Raw genomic sequence first — 17,425 nt, forward strand, 5'->3', positions numbered from 1 at the left:
GACATTGATCTTAGCACTGAAGTCTGCAGTCTCCATCTCATATACGAACGCCCCAAACACTAAAAGTGTGGGGTGTAAGATTTATCCCTAATGTCAAATGCGGATAAATTCTGGACTGACCAAAGGACCTCCAGTGACAGTGGCAGTCATGTCCAGTTGAAGATGCACTGTAAAAAAAATTAAGCTTGAACAACAAAAATCTTAGTAGTACTAATTTCCCCTAGCGTTTTCTTGTTGACTCAACTTTTGTAAATAACAGTTATACAAACTGAAAATAAGTCTGTGATACAAAAAACGTTTAGTTGAGTCAACTTGACATAATTTGTTTTCTGGAGAGGTGCAACTATTCTGTAACAAATCCATTGTAGTTGAGCCAATTCAAAAAAAATGTTGTCTATTTGAAATCATTTAGTCATCACCATTTTGGTGATGAGCGTTTCCTTTGGTTGGTCAGTTTGACTGTTTGGTCACAGATTTTTGTGTGAGTTTGTGGTCTTTGTAACATTGTTTAGCAAAACACATAATTACCCAGATGATCAAGATTTCAGCTTCATGAACTAGAATAAATCACTTATCTTATTTCTGGCCAAATTTTTTTATTTTTTATTAATATTTTACCAGCAAAACTTTCTTGCAGCAGCTCAGACATTCTGAATTCAGATTTTAAAATACACTATAAGGAAAAAAAATATTTTGACACACACACACACACATACATCAAGAATCAGCATATGAATCTCAACAATGGTGATATGCTTCATGCCGCAATGCCACAATAGTTAAAAATCAAAATTCAGCCCAACTCAAGGAAACGACCAAGAATCAATGATTGGACTTTAATGATTCAATGATTATCATGTTGGCGTTTCCTAAAATGAAACCAGAGAAAATGCAGCAGACTCACACTTATTCTGTGTCTGACATTAGGTCGTGAATTCAGAGTTTTGAAGATTTAGATGGTTGTGGTAGATTGTCACGGCCTTGGAAAACAGATGCGTTCAAGCTGCAAAAGGATCCCTGAATCCATTATTCTGTCTGTCAGAGCAGGCTCTCATGTTTTAAAGGAAAACGCATTTGTCACATCTCCTCTCTCTCTCTCTCTCTCTCTCTCTCCCCCTCTCTCTCTCTCTTTCTCCTATCTGTTTCTCTCGCTCAACCCCTCCATGCTTTTTTTATTGCCCGTGACACAGCTGTCGCCTCAAACGTGGCAGATTCGTGTGTGGCTGCAAATTGCCAACAAATCAGAAGCCGACATAACTTTCTAGCTCTGGTATTTTGAGCGTAATGGCATTATTTTCTCCTTTTGCATAAACAATGAATATGCATAAGGCTATAAAAACATGTACGTATTGTATATGCTTGTAATTGTGAATCACCTGCACTCGAAACAATCCTCAGACTGGGCCGTGACTGGGTCAGTGATAAATCAAAGCAGGCCTTCCCTCCGGGGTTATCCAAGAAATTTGCACCAGGCTTTACAGCCTCTGCCCCTCCCGCAGGGGTGGGCTAAATGACCCCCGGCAACAGTGAAATATGACCAGAGGGCTGCTGCCTGCTCCGCCGGGATCACTTCTGACATCCAAGAGCCGTGCCACCATAAATCTAACTTCTTTATTATTCTCTCTCGCTCTCTGCTCGCAATACTATTCCTCTCACCTCTTTTTTTCTGTGTTCCGTACATATTTACCATATTTATTTTCTCTTTCTGATTTATTGTTCTCATTAGCCAAGGCATGACAAAACACTGCACTCACATGTGCTCAAATGAGCCCTTCATGAACTGTTTCAGCTCAATTACACACACTTGCTTACCAAATGTTGCCATTATAGTGGCCCAATTTAGTTAAGAGTGCAAATAGCTCACGACGATGTGTTGTAATTTTTCCTCGAGCAGACAAAGGACAAGCCAAACACTAATAAAGGGCCATTTCAACATCAAGTCTAACATTGTGACATTCATAACGTCCATACTCTGTTGGCATTAACATTTTCTTCAGGCCCTGTAAAACTGATGAGTCAGTACATAAATTATTAGCGTCTAGAAGTATATGCGCTACTGTTAATAAACATGGAGAAGACTCTACACGTATTGCCTTTGACTTGCTCTGTTCATGCTTAATGCAATAAATTCTTACAAGATATATTACTTCATCATGATAAGAGTCAGTGAGGTAGAGACTTGATGATGTATTTCCTGTTGACTTTAGGGCTTGAGAACTTTGCCTTCAGTTACTATAGAGGATGACAATATATTGCCATCTTAAAGGGATAGTTCACACCAGGGTTATGAACCATACATTTTTTTTTTTCATTTCTTAAAATAAAATATGAAAATCTTTTCTAAACTTTTTTTTATGGTAAAATGTATCATTGTTTAGTTTAGCTAAATAGACTTGACAAAAACACAAACAAATATACTAAAACTTGAACTAAAACAGAAAATATAAAAATAAAATAAAATAATCTCAATGATTCTAAAATAGCAATGGTTCACAGAATGAAAATTCCACTATAATTTTGTTCCAAACATTTACACAAAATATATTTCAAAGAATGTTTCAACTGTTAATTTGATGGAAGTCAAAAAGTCATACAGGTTTGGAACAACATGAGAGTAAATAATGACATAGTTTTCTTTTTTGTGCATGTGCATTATCCCTTTAACACAGAAGAGACATGATTTTTCTGAAGCATTATTAATGTGCTAATGTGAAATATCAGAGAACTTTTACAGGCAAAACAATTGTCATAGTGTTCCTATTCCTATTTAAATTACTGGATTTTGCCTGTGAAAAATATTCCTTCATTCCTGAAAGGAATGCCAGAGGCTTTTGTTTGTAGGATGAAACCTGCCTATGTAGGTTTATGTGTTTAAAATGGAAAACACTTCCTGTTTTATCAAAAGAGGTATTTGGCCATCATCGTGTAACAGGGAAGCATTTGATCTGATATGAACCACAGTCATATTTAAAGGTCTCTTGTATGGTTTACACACGGGTCAATCTTCTGACAGCCTCACCTCCGTGTTAACCTTTGTGTGTGCCAGTGTGCATGTGGAAGGTAGCGGAAAATTGACCTTTGAGCCACAAGCTGGAGGAGAGATGCAAAGGTTTGGTGAATAATACTGCTAAACCTAAAAGTTTCAGTGAAATGAGAGAACATATATGTTTGAGAGAATTCATATTTACCTCATGGTATAATATAATATGAAAATGGCCCTTTTACAAAAGGCCTGTTAACTGATATGGATTATATAATGCTCTAAAAAGTAGTATGCCATTGTCACATGATGTAATATGTGAATATTTAATTAAGCAGGTTATCGTTTTTGAAATACATTTTTCTATTTGCAATGTATTTAGCATTTTTTATATACAGTTTTGTTTGTAGCCTATAAGCTACAATTACTTAGTTGAATAATGAGTTAAATAAGATATTTAATTTACTGTTTCTTACAGTATTCTTTGCATTGTTCTCTGTCACTGTACATTTTTTGCGAACAGGTCGTCTATGATTGCAGAAAATGTGCATATACTGGCTAATAATAGGCTAGTAGTAGCCTATAGTAAATAAGTATAGCTACTATTCAGAACATAGCTTAGGTTTAGCTAGTGAAATTTTTTTTATCTCTCTTGCGAGTCTTGCCGTGTCCGAGAGATTGCAACTAGAGGATTAAAAAAAAAAAATCCCCCTGCAGTGACTCTCGTGATTTGTGACACTATATGACGCAGGCGGAGATTCTAAACAAACTATTCGTTAGTGAAAAACGGTGCCCAGTGTATCCACTACGGGTAGACTAAATCAGCAAGGTTTAGAAATGCATTTTGCTTTTTTATGATGATCAAAAGTGCAGAATATAGGTTGTTTATCTAGGACAAAGCCTAAACAGGAAAAAAAAAAACGCAGGCTGCTGCTGCATCTCTCAGCTGTGCGTTTTGAAAATCCTCCCTCCCGACTACACGTCCGCTGCAGTGTCCCACAGAATCAACAGAGCTCGTCATGGCGCTCGGACGCAGGAACTCGCTTCTGCTGTTTTTCTTTGCTTTCTTCTCAGTTTAATCTACCTGAATCTGTATCTCTCGGACTTGGATCTTTTGCTGTTTCGACCGAACGGCTCAAGAGCGACGACCTGTCCTTTGCTGTGATTTACGGACCTGAATATGTAAACTTGTGTCAAACTGGGCGATCAAGATTTCAGGATCCCTTTTCCAGAGCGAATTCCCTACTTTGAGGAACTCGGGAAAGAAACTGTTCGGGAAGAAGAGGAGGAGTGAGAAGGGGCCCTTATTTAAGGTAGCGTTTTCGTGCCGTCGCAGATATCTCCGTAATAAGACACTAAATTAAACGTGAACATCCGATCAAAGTTTGTTAATCTAACGTACATGGTTACTTACAAGCAACATGAACACGAGTTACAGACAAACGTGTCGATGAAAAGCGTCTGTGTCGTGCCCCTGTTCATTGTGACACATCACGCACAACACTATACTTTTTTGTTCGTTTTTTTCTCATTCTGGCGTGGTTTTCAAATCACTATTGGTGATGGGTTAGTTAGTTAGTTTCAGGAGTTATTTAAATAGACTCAGACAGCAGTTGTGGGGCCGATATATTTGTACCGCTACAATGTAGCTATAATGTTTTGAAGTAATTCAATTGGGTTTTTGATTTTATTCAAGACGTTAACGCAAAAAGCGGGCGAGGTTGAGTGTTTGCAGTAAATGTTTAAAGGGATATCTCTTAATTTACTCACTATCATATTCTATGCAACCTGTATGACTTTCTCTAAAGATGATGTGAATGACGCCCTGCAGTCACTATTCACTTTTCCATCTTTTCAAGCGAATAGTGACTGGGGCTGTCAATTTACATCCTTTTGTATTTTTGGGGGAACTTTCTCTTTAGTTGTATTTGAACATTGCCTCGCTAAGTAGTAACATTGTTTGTTCCGTTAATTCTGTAAATAGGCTACAACCATTTAATTTGCTACGATTTGCTTTATTTTTGGTTCAGGTTTTTTTTTTTTTTTCATAAGCAAATAGAATAAAGATGTTTGATTTGGCAGATCGTTTTTTTTTTTTTTTTTTTTTTTCAGTGTTTTGCTTGCCCTTTTAATTGTGGTCGTAGTAGTAGATAAATCGGGTTAACCGGTAGGATAGTAGCCTAGCCTAGTGGATGAGGCTCGAGGGGAGACGGGATGGGGGCGAGCATATTTGCAGTTTAGACACGAATGCTCATTTCGCCAACTGACCAAACGTGACGGTAAACTCTTTACTATTTAGTTGTTCAAGCGTATTTACCGTTGACAAGTTCTTTTGGGGACTGTGTGTAGGAGGACTGAGACCCGAGAACCATGCAGGACCTGTTCCATTAAAAAAATGATTTTCACACCGTTCGGTTATTAACGTCTGTCGAACGTGCATTTCTCAGTGATAGTATTTCAAAATTCTAATACGGTACTAAAATACTCAAGTTGAGTTCCAAATTACCATATGTAGGCTACACTATGTACTTATAGCCTACTATGTGCTCTTTAATCTATGTGCACTTAACTGTCAGAGGCAGAGCTTTTCTCATGTTTTTGACTCATAAAATTCATAGGCTAGATGGAATAGTAGGCTACATGAGTGCATAGTGTAGCTACATTGGGTCATTTGAGTATGGATTTTATAAGGTTTTAAAAACAGGAAAGCTGTGACAGTTAAGTAGCCTAAATGAAGTGTCCAACATTCCACATCTCGTTTTTTCCTGTTAATTAAGAGCAGCATGGAACAGAATAGTGCATAAGTACGCGAATTGGGACGCACCTTCAGTGTTTACTAGTTTTGTTATCTGTAGGCTACTATCTGCAGCGCCAGTGTAGTCCATTTCCCGAACGAATGACTCTTATGAACCGGTTCCTTTTAGTGAATCAAAAAAACACACGGCTGCAAGTGTGGTCCGAATCCCGACTGAGTGACTCTTATGAATTGATTCATTTTAGTGTACGATTCGGTCAGAACTTTCGTTATGTTATGATTAGTGTGACATTAATCAGTGTAGTTACCGACTGGTTGTTTATATGACAATAAGATACACATTTTGAGTTTTGTAGCCTACTAATGAGTGGTATTTTATAAAAATAGATAATTATGTAACCTGATTTTTTTTTTGACAGTATTGTATTGCACTTATGCCACTTGTAACAAAAAAGTCTCTCCTGTGCAAGAGTTGTTTTAGATGTATTACTTTGTAATGATTTATGTCTGTTCTCTTAAAATCTGAAATTATCTCATAATTTGGCATTAAATGCAGTTTTCCCAAATATTTCTTCCTCAGAAGTATAAAAAGAACCATCAGGGAACAAAATCGTTAAGAGGAACCAGAATCTGAAAAAAAATAATTAAATTCCTTATGATTCCCATTCCCATCCCTGGTGATGACATCTTTTCAAGCTTATTTTCTGCTCCAGTTCTTCTACTGCTGTTTGTGTCAAGTTTGTTGTCCATTTAAAAATCAAAGATGTTTTTTGAACATCCTGGATTTTAGAAATTAGGTTTCTTATGACACTCCCCTTAAAAATCTTCATTACATTGCTTTTCCATGCGCCTGCTATTGAAACCACCAAATAATATATTGCACTATAATACTCTATAAGTGTTATATGATATATTTTTCTTTAATTCTCTGCAGTGAATGCTAGAGATATGATCATGACTGCGGCATGGGAGTGACGTGACAGCAGGATTGGCCTTTCCCTCCAAACAACCTTATATCCACACTCCCACACCATGTGCTTCTCTCTTCGGAGAGACAAAACTGACTGAATGAACGACTACACTGAGAAAGATTGTGCGAGTGTGAAAATGGATGAGTCTGCACTCCTGGACCTGTTAGAGTGTCCGGTCTGCTTGGAGCGACTGGACGCCACAGCAAAGGTTTTGCCGTGCCAGCACACGTTTTGTCGGCGATGCCTGCTTGGAATTGTGGGGTCGCGCGGAGAACTGCGCTGCCCGGAGTGCCGCACGCTAGTGGAGAGTGGCGTGGATGAGTTGCCTAGCAACATCCTCCTGGTACGGCTCCTGGACGGCATCAAGCAGAGGCCGAGGAGGACGGGAAGCATGCATGGTACGTGTACTAATGGATCGGCAGCAGCGGGGGTCAGAGCACAGGGTGCCGGAGTTGGCCAGAGGGATCCAGGTCCCTCGGGGGCACAATCTCAGAGGGTCCAGGCCAAGAGCACTCCAGTTAGGGTAAGTTTAGATGATTTTGTTGGACTCACACAGTCCCATATACCAGACAGATCTGATCAGATACAGTTAACTTGTTTTTACTTGCAGAAAAAACTTAATTGAACGGAGTTCTGTTAGCTTAATGGTTATGTCGGTGGGGAACTGTTTGTCTTGTCTCGTCTGGTCATAAATGGTACCGCACTATTGGTGTAAATCAGACCGTGGAGACTTCCTGCAAAGCCTAAGCTTGATGTGAAAGGAAGGAAAAGCTCTGAAATAATTAGGTGTTTAGGGAATTTGAAATGTTTCTCTCTTGTTCACTCTGTCATCTATATCATTATTTTGGTTAATGAACTCTAAATAAAGAGTTTGTTTAGGATGAGTCTAATTTACATTCAGGAAAATGAATACTGGGTGGACTGTGGAGTTTAGAAGATACCAGTTTCTCTGATGTTTCGTTTGTGTGCACTTCGTAAATTGTCAATTGTAATGTAAATGCTTTTGTCTGACTGAAATCGCACCATTTCGGTTTTTGTGAATTTGGACTAAAAGACCTAGATACGGCAATTGTGGCATCTTAATTTCTTTATTTTCAAAACGAAAACCATTTATAAAAAAACCCCCAGAGAGCCCTTAAAAGGATAGTTCACCCAAAAATGAAAATTCTGTCATCACTGTCAACACTTATTTTGTTCCAAGCCTGTGTGAGTTTCTTTGTTCTGCTGATAAAATAAGATATTTTAAAGAATGTTGGAAATCAAACAGTTCATCATGGACCCCATTTACTTCCATAGTAGGAGAAACAAATACTATAGAAGTCATTGGCTACCATCAACTGTCTGGATACCAACAGTCTTTAAAATATCTTATTTTCTGTTCAACTGAAGAACAAAACTCACACAGGCTTGGAACACCTTGATGGTTAGAAAATGATGACGACATTTTTATTTTTGGGCGAACTATCCTTTTAAAACGTTCCTTTTTGACAATAGCCAGTTAATAATAAGCACTTCTCATTACAAGTTTGGTTAATGGTTGGCGCATGTTCCATTCCCAAATTCACAATATGCGACCCAAACTCAACAGATCGTGATTCATGAGCTACTGGCGTGTATTTGAACAGTGCCTGCACTTTCAGCACCCTGAAATATGCAACGGCGGTGCATATATTTATTAATTGAAATCACAGCCTATGCGATTTGATGTTAGAGAAAATCTTGTTAGCTTGGGGCATTGTGCTGCTTCTCAAGCAACTCAAGCAGCTGAGGTAAGCCTTCTTCCCTGCTGAGAGAAAGTCGCATTAACTGCATCTTATCCAGCACTTTTGTTGTTGGGTGTGTTTGTTATTTTGGATGTCTTTATTTTTTTTCTATGTGAGAGGGAGAAAATGTTGCAAGCGGACACCATTGTGTTTGTGTCCGAGTGAGAGCGCGCACACGTTTCTGCCAGTATAACTTTCAAACAAAGTGTCCCTGCGGATCAGGATAGTTGTCATAGCAGCAGTTTTGTGATTGTGTGTTTTGATGTGTTCCACCTTTTGGTTTTGCACAGTAACAAAACACAGGTGTCCCTACAATCAAGCCCTCTGTCATCTCTCCCACACAAGACTTATGGGACAGAAAGAGGCCTCCACCCAAAGCATGATGGGTGGCGGCGTTCTAAGTCAGACATCTCCGGTCTATAATCTTTTAATATCCTTCTTTTGTTGTTCATAAACATCAGTGCTGTGAAATGACAGCTGGATTGGCCTAATAAGATAGTCGTCCCTCTCATATTCAACGAACTTAAGTTTTAAAGATAATCTTATTTTCCTGTCTTCAACAGAAGCTCATCAGGGGTTTCTACTCTGACTCACTAAGTTTGACACACTTTGTCTCTCCCAATATTCATTATGTATTTAAATAATGCATAAAATTGAGCAAGTGTCAGTAAAGACATTTAGAATGTTTCGAAACTAATAATTTTTTTTTTTACTTTTTCAAGTAGCACAACTGTTTTCTGCATTGAAAATAATAAGAAATTGACTAATGGCTTCAATGTACAATTAACAGTCAACTAGGAAAATCTTTAGTTGGGGACAGCCCTACAAATTCAAATGATTTCTGAAGGATCACGTGACACTGAAGACTGGACTAATGGCTATTGAACATTCAGCTTTGCCGTCCCGTCACATGAACATTTTGAAGTATATTGAAATAGAAAATAATCTGGATTATTTCACAGGCATGTTTCGTTACATTTTGAAGATTCAGTTAAAAAAAGTGATAAAATCACTTCTCATATTTTCAGTCTGTTTTCAATTTCTGTAAACTCTTGAACTGAATCCAAAACCCACTATTTTTAAATTTTGCCTTTGTTTGGAATGACTAAATCCTCTCTAAGTAAGTGATTACACTTATTCTTGCTTTAGTTGGCATCACTACAACAGCACCTCCTCCTTATCCTAAAGTACCCTCGGAGCAAGACTACATCTCTGAAAATAATCAAATCTGATGGACTTTCCCCACACACTCTCTTTTCTAATTAGCGTGTCAGTGTACATATCATGCTTAAAGAACACAGTCACTAGCATTAGGCTGTTTGCCAGAGCCGACTGAATCCAACAAAGTGAGGTAATGTAAGGTTGATCAGCACTGTAAACTCTAAAACTCGTTAATAAAAAAAAAAAAAAAAGTTCCCCTCAACTCTTGCGTGTGCAAACTTGGCAGTGATTGCTTCTTATCTTCTCTCTCTTTGTGCCCACTGTGTTTTTGCACGCCAGCCTATTTAAGGGTGTATCTGAGGTGCTGTAAACAGCCTAGCTGCCGGAGGAATGGGCTTTTTGCAGCAGTTGTAGCTTCAAACGAAGCCTGTGATTCAGAGGGGGTGTAAGGACCAGGAATGCATCTGAGACTACATGATAACAGAGCGTTGTGTGAGTGGCAGGTCTGTTATTTAGGTCTTCAGAGAGGTTTTGTTAAATCTGACACATGATATGCTCTGCTTTGGAGATGCACAAAACACGCACTCACGCATGGAAGCAAACTAGCGTTAAGGAGAAGAATTCCTCCCTGGTTCAGGGAAACACGCATGCAGACATCCAAACCCCTGAGATCTTGGTTGTCAGATGTTGCATTATGTGGCTGTTTCAGCACCTGTGTACTAGTGAGTACAGGAAATAGGTGGCATATCTTACCTGAACTCTTAAAAAAAATAAAAAAATAATAATAATTAACACAACCGTTTGCATCAATCTTTTTAAGTTGTGACAACTTTGAACCAACAAACTACATTGAGTTAGAGAACTAAATAATTTGTAAAAAAAAAAAAAAAAAAAAAAGGATCAAGTAAGATATTAATTATCACTAACATTAGTGCTGTTATTGTTTAGAGAGTCAATGTAGTGTTTGCCTTCATGTAGTCTACTCTTCACCACAGTAACCATAAAAAACTTCAACATAACAGAAACTCTGAACTATAAAACAGCATTAAACAATAACACGGGTATTTCCCTACACTAAAAAAACAATAATACTTTATTTTAACATTTATTCTCCTTATCCAGTCCTATGCGAAGCATGTTGGGAACTATCCAGTGCCCAATATCTAGTTATCAAGACAATTTCATTAAGTTACTACAACTTAATATTAAAAAATCTGTTAATGCAGAAATTTGAGTTTAAATTATACACAAGAGTTGATGTAATAACTTAAAAGGTTTAATTAAATCAATAAATTTGAATTTTTAACTTGCATCCATGCAATTTTTTAAGTTGTGGTAACTGTGAGTCGTGAATACGAGTTACTGAACGTGATTGTCCAGTATAGTCCGATTCATGAACAAATGACTTTCTCCTGTTCTTTTCAATGAATCTGAAACATACAAAGTTACCAATGTAGCCTGGTTCACAAACAAATTACTCTTAGGAATCAGAAACGTGCTGTGCGACAAGTGTGGTCAGATTCATGAATTAGAGACATATAACCTGACCAGTTTATTATAATTCACAAACAAATGACTCTTTTGTCATTTGTTTGAACTCTTTTAGTTGCTGACTATAATGAATACCGGTAGTTTAAAAACACAAGATTGAATTGATACAAAATACATCCCTGTATAATATATAGAATGGACATTCTAACAGAAAATTACTCCAATTAATTAAAATCAAATCAGAATGAAAATGAATCATGAGAGCTTGTGAATCAGAATTGATATGGGAGTCATTCGATACTTATTTGATCAGTATAACCACAAGAAGTGATCAAATACCCCCAAGTGTCCCAAACAGTGAATGCTTTTGCGTGAGATGGTCCGTTGGCCTGCTGTCTGAAGCTGAAACCATGCCATCCCTGGACCCCATCCAGTGGGTTCAAGTGTTTCTGAGGGGGAAAAGAGGGGGGTGCGGAGACATGCAGGTGGACTCCATGAGCCGCTGAAAGATCAAAGAACACACTGATACCCATGAGTCCCAGTGGGCAAAGGGTGCCGCTCCCCTCTCACCTCTCTCTTTCTGATTTTGTCTTTCTCCGTCCGATTTCTATCAGAGCTGAAGAATAGCAGGAGGTGCGGTCTAGCAGACAAATGCATAACAGCTTATTGTTAGCGGCCACCTCTGATCTGACAGACTCAGGGCAGTGAAGGGGTGAACACACCATACACTGTGTGTCTGCGTGAGGCTACGAACCCCTACAGCTGTCTTTTAGATTTAAATAAGAGGCTGAATAGGTGGGAAAGAGAAAGAAGGACACTAGAGTAGGACTAAGGATCAGTCATTTTTTATGTTTTTGAAAAAAAGTCTAATTATGCTCACCAAGGCTGCATTTATTTTCATAAAAAATACAGTACAAACCGTAATATTGTGAAATGTTTTCTATTTAAATATATTTTAAAATGTAAGTTATTCCTGTGATGGCAAAGCTGAATTTTCAGAAACTATTACTGATTCAGTAGCTGCGTTAACGCGCGTTTTATGAATGCGCACACACACGCAACTTCTACGGAACTGTATTCTCGAAATATTTCGTCTTTAATCTCGAAATATTTAGACTTTATTCTCGAAATATTTAGACTTAAATCTTGAAATATTTAGACTTTAATCTCAAAATGCTGGAAAAAAATTGTCATTTTTTTTCCACATTTTTAAATTTTTTTTACTGATTTTTAATTTATTTTTATGTTGCGGTTCAGGGCTTCCGTAGGTTTAAACCTTTTCTAATCGGATCGAAAGAACATGTAAACAATTGATCGGATTGAAAACCGAAACCGGAAAGTACCGCGCATGTGCAATTACATAAAAATGGCATATGATGCGTGGAGCAAACTGTTGTTATTGTTGTTGAAGAAAGTGTCATAAATGACTGTCATTTTAAATGTCTCTTTTCCACTCATCGTCTGTGAAGTGGATCAGGAAAACTGCCCACCAGTCCTTGTTTCGTACTCTCATCAACAGAAGCCGGGAAGGGCTTGAAAAAATCTATTTCGATTTAAGCTTGTGACAAATAAACACACACATCAACCGATCACTTTCATAAAACACTACGTTCGCGTCGTTCGGATTCATAAATCAGAATGAATTAATTCCGATTGAAACAAAAGGTGTCCATAATGTCACATGGTCCTTCAGAAATCATTCTAATATGCTGATCTGGTGCTCAAGAAATATTTATTATTAATAATATATCAATGTTGAAAACAATTTCTGCTTTTTTTTTTTTTTTTAAGATTAAAAAGAACAGCATTCATTTGAAATGGAAATGTTTTGTAGTATACATTTCTTTACTGTCACTTTTGATCATTTGAATGCATAATTTCTTTAAAAAACGTTTAAACCTCAAACTTTTAAATGTTACGTATGTATGTAACGATATGATTTAAATATTGAAACTGTCGGCAGATTATGATAGATGTCTACCTTCACCTCACGGCGATAAGCTGTCTGCTTTTCTTACTTGAAAAGTTACTTTTGCCTAAAGTCGCACATTTCTCATCTTCTTGACGCTCTCACCACTTGCTCCAATCTGTTGTCAATCCCACAATCCCCTGAGCGTGCCTGTCTCTCAGCTCCCATAGATTATAAAGCGAGAAGACCTGCTCCTCTCAGCTCACTCCACGCCAATGGACACGTACGGTGAAGGGCTGAATGTCAGCTGGTTTAGTGATTCTCCCTACCGCAGAGCTCAAAGCCACTCGGAGGGACGTCTGCTGACTAATCGCAAGCCGTTTTATTGTGTGTGTGTGATGCATATGTATTTGTGTGTTTGTGAATGACTTGCCTGGATGCCACCTGGGGTTCACCTTTTTATGAACAGACTTTGAGAAGAGGCTTGTGTTCAATTTGTGTAGGAGCCACAATGTTCATTGAATTGCTTATTAGTTTGAATGAATCTCGCAATCTCTGATTTTATAGTCTTTACATTTGAAAATAATACTTCAAATGCAAACACGTAGCACACAGCTCTTTAATGAATTGATAAAAAAAACTCATAAACTTACCATTTGAATCAGTCAGATGAATCACTCACTGTATGATCTCACTGAATCAGTCAGATGAATCACTCACTGTATGATCTCACTGAATCAGTCAGATGAATCACTCACTGTATGATCTCACTGAATCAGTCAGATGAATCACTCACTGTATGATCTCACTGAATCAGTCAGATGAATCACTCACTGTATGATCTCACTGAATCAGTCAGATGAATCACTCACTGTATGATCTCACTGAATCAGTCAGATGAATCATTCACTGTATGATCTCGCTGAATCAGTCAGATGAATCACTCACTGTATGATCTTGCTGAATCAGTCAGATGAATCACTCACTGTATGATCTCGCTGAATCAGTCAGATGAATCACTCACTGTATGATCTCGCTGAATCAGTCAGATGAATCACTCACTGTATGATCTCGCTGAATCAGTCAGATGAATCACTCACTGTATGATCTCGCTGAATCAGTCAGATGAATCACTCACTGTATGATCTCGCTGAATCAGTCAGATGAATCACTCACTGTATGATCTCGCTGAATCAGTCAGATGAATCACTCACTGTATGATCTCGCTGAATCAGTCAGATGAATCACTCACTGTATGATCTCGCTGAATCAGTCAGATGAATCACTCACTGTATGATCTCGCTGAATCAGTCAGATGAATCACTCACTGTATGATCTCACTGAATCAGTCAGATGAATCACTCACTGTATGATCTCACTGAATCAGTCAGATGAATCACTCACTGTATGATCTCGCTGAATCAGTCAGATGAATCACTCACTGTATGATCTCGCTGAATCAGTCAGATGAATCACTCACTGTATGATCTCGCTAAATCCATAGACAGTATATAAGATGGACACAGCGACCCCATAGACTTCAACGGAGAAAAGTGAAGCCCATTTGAAGCACTCACTTCCTGATCGCCAGGCGAACTGCGCAGGCTCAAACTGAGCTTGAACACGTGAGCAACGTGTCTGACAGCTGTCAGTCTTCTAGTAGCTGTGCGGAGAGAAATCTGAATCATTCCCTTCCGAATCTCGCAGAGACGGAGAGCGTGAGTATTAGCTGTCCATGAGCTAGCAGCAGGAGCAACTTTATCACTCTCTGTGGGCTACTCCCTTCACTTTATCGGACTTAATGCCTCCACGTTCCCCCGATTGCCTGCGAGCTTCTCCGCCGGTCTATACGGTAATTTCTCTACAGTGCGACAGAGAGTCGCGTGAGTTATGACGCAATCGTTAGCCTATTTTTACAAAAACGGCTTCTACAGGGCCATAACGTAAGGTACAAGGTAATGGAGCCTTTTATACATTGTCGAGTTTCTTTAGAAATAAATAATGGACAAATGGAGTCTTTGGACGCCTCAGATGTAAAGTTATTCGCTGTCAAAGTGACGCAAAAATGAATGGGAGTCAATGGAATGCTAACAGCAGGTGAAGTTCTGCTACAATGGCGGCGCCCGCGGAGGCTTCAGTTTCCGGCGGATGGATTACCCCCTTGGCTAAATCAGTCAGATGAATCACTCACTGTATGATCTCGCTGAATCAGTCAGATGAATCACTCACTGTATGATCTCGCTGAATCAGTCAGATGAATCACTCACTGTATGATCTCGCTGAATCAGTCAGATGAATCACTCACTGTATGATCTCACTGAATCAGTCAGATGAATCACTCACTGTATGATCTCGCTGAATCAGTCAGATGAATCACTCACTGTATGATCTCGCTGAATGGTTAATCATTTAATATCTGTGGCTGTTACTGATCATGTCATGTGTATCGAAATGGACAAGACCTGTTTTGTATAGAAGGTTTATACAACTGTGGTTTGATATTCTTTTGATATTAAAATGATTTTTTAATTTGATGAACAGCAGAAATCAATATTTATTTATTGCTGAATTTTTAAAAATATGTTATAAACTACCGTTCAAAAGTGTTATTTTGTTACAATACACTGTGAAATATTATTACAGTCTACAATAACTGTTTTCTATTTGAATATATTTTAAAATATATTTTATTTACATTTTATTATTTTACATATCCAATTTATTCTTGTGATGAAAGAATCTACTCTTCAGTGTTACATGATCCTTCAGAAATCATTCTAATATGATGATTTTCTCAAGAAACATTTCTTATTATTATCAATGTTGAATAGAGTTGGGCTGTTTAACATTTTTGAGGAAAGTGTTTTTTAAGGATTCTTTGATAAATAGAAAGTGCATTATTTATTTGTAATATAAATCTTTTATAACATTATAAATGTCTTTACTGTCACTTTTGATCAATTTAATACATCCTTGTTGAATCAAAGTATTAGGCCTAATTTCTTTTTTAAAAAAAACTTTTGAATGATAGTGTACATTCAGCAAAAACAGAGCTCCGCAGGAAACACCGGTGTCTTGATCTTCTGTGAGACTCAGGAAACTGTGCGCCAACATAATGATGGTTTAACCTCATCACTTTCTCCTCCCGTTCTGAGACGACGGGACTCGGCTTTCTGTGGCCAGCAGGTCAGCTAGGTTGTCAGAGATGAAACAAAGAGGAACGGCTCATGGGTCGTAGGTCAGATGTGAGAGGTCATGTGACTGGGGTCAGCATTGGAGCAGGAGGCAGAGAGCAGTAATGCAATTCAAAGCTACTCTTTGATCTTCCTCCTCATACACGCATTCAGAAATGTATTAATATTTAATCAGATTCTAAAGCGGCTTTGGATAAAGGAATGATGTAATGAATCTCCATATCTGGCAGTGAGAAAGCGTTAGCAGCTGCTGTGTTAGCCCAGAGCGCGCATTTTAAATCTAATATCTTGTTATGAGTGGAAAAATGGTGAAGGCTGTAAGTTTAATTGATGAACGAGTGCTTGGTTTAATGGCCTTGTGGGTCGGGGCTTAGTCTCTTCTTCAGATGGCTTTCTCATATAGAACTTCACAGTTATCAGTTATTTCCCTCAACATTGTGATCGGGATTATTATTTCAATTAATAGATTTGACATTTAAATAATTAATGTATTTTGATTATCCCATCCCATTAGAATCATTTATACTTTCACTCTTATTTACTGTGCAAATTTACACAATGTCTATTGAATCCACTGGTCATTTTTGTCACTGATAAAAGAAGTTAAACATGAAACAATAAACGACACCATTTAATGTACATCATTTCTCAAAACGGCAAGCTCAGATCTGATTGGCTGGACTAACGCTAACACATTTTTATGAGTCCACCGGTCAACAATAACCACTTAAGGAGAATAACAATGATAGACAGTGTTTGTCAAAGTTTGCGATTTCCGTGGCATTGAAAGAGTGGTTTAATGGTTTATTAAGCTTTTTCAAAGTTATTTATTACCAAAAAATAGTTAGTTGGTTATATATTGATTAAGTGTGACATGCTAAACAACAAAAACAAAAAACAGCTGTTATCATCACCACAGCCCAAACCGTCTGTCTGAGTGCTGGACTACAATCGCTATGAGCAAAGTTCATTTTCTCTCTCTTTGCCCCACATACCCTACAGATTACAAGAGAAATTGTTAACATTTCACCCGGTCACACACCCACACGCACGGCTTGGGACCGTTCAACTCAAGTGCTTGTCCGTTAGTGACAGTTTCGTGAGAGCAACCTCCTTGGCGGAAACCTCCTCAAACCCCAAAAGCCCTAAAATCTAAACTCTGCGGGCCGCTCTTTTGATGTGTGAAGCTTTTCCTCTCTCC

General features: G+C 38.1%; 1 protein-coding gene across 1 annotated transcript in view; it reads left to right on the forward strand.

Annotated features, from left to right (window-relative positions):
• The first annotated feature begins 3,652 nt into the window (after window positions 1-3,652).
• Window positions 3,653-17,425, forward strand: part of sh3rf1 (SH3 domain containing ring finger 1) — a 49,561-nt gene continuing 35,788 nt past the window's right edge. Inside the window, exons 1-2 of the mRNA XM_079583685.1 lie at window positions 3,653-4,293; window positions 6,670-7,229. Coding sequence (XP_079439811.1) covers window positions 6,804-7,229 — 426 coding nt within the window. The 5' untranslated portion in view covers window positions 3,653-4,293; window positions 6,670-6,803. The remainder of the gene's footprint in view (window positions 4,294-6,669; window positions 7,230-17,425) is intronic.

The sequence above is a fragment of the Phoxinus phoxinus genome, assembly GCF_949152265.1.
Source record: "Phoxinus phoxinus genome assembly, chromosome: 16".
Taxonomy (NCBI): domain Eukaryota; kingdom Metazoa; phylum Chordata; class Actinopteri; order Cypriniformes; family Leuciscidae; genus Phoxinus; species Phoxinus phoxinus.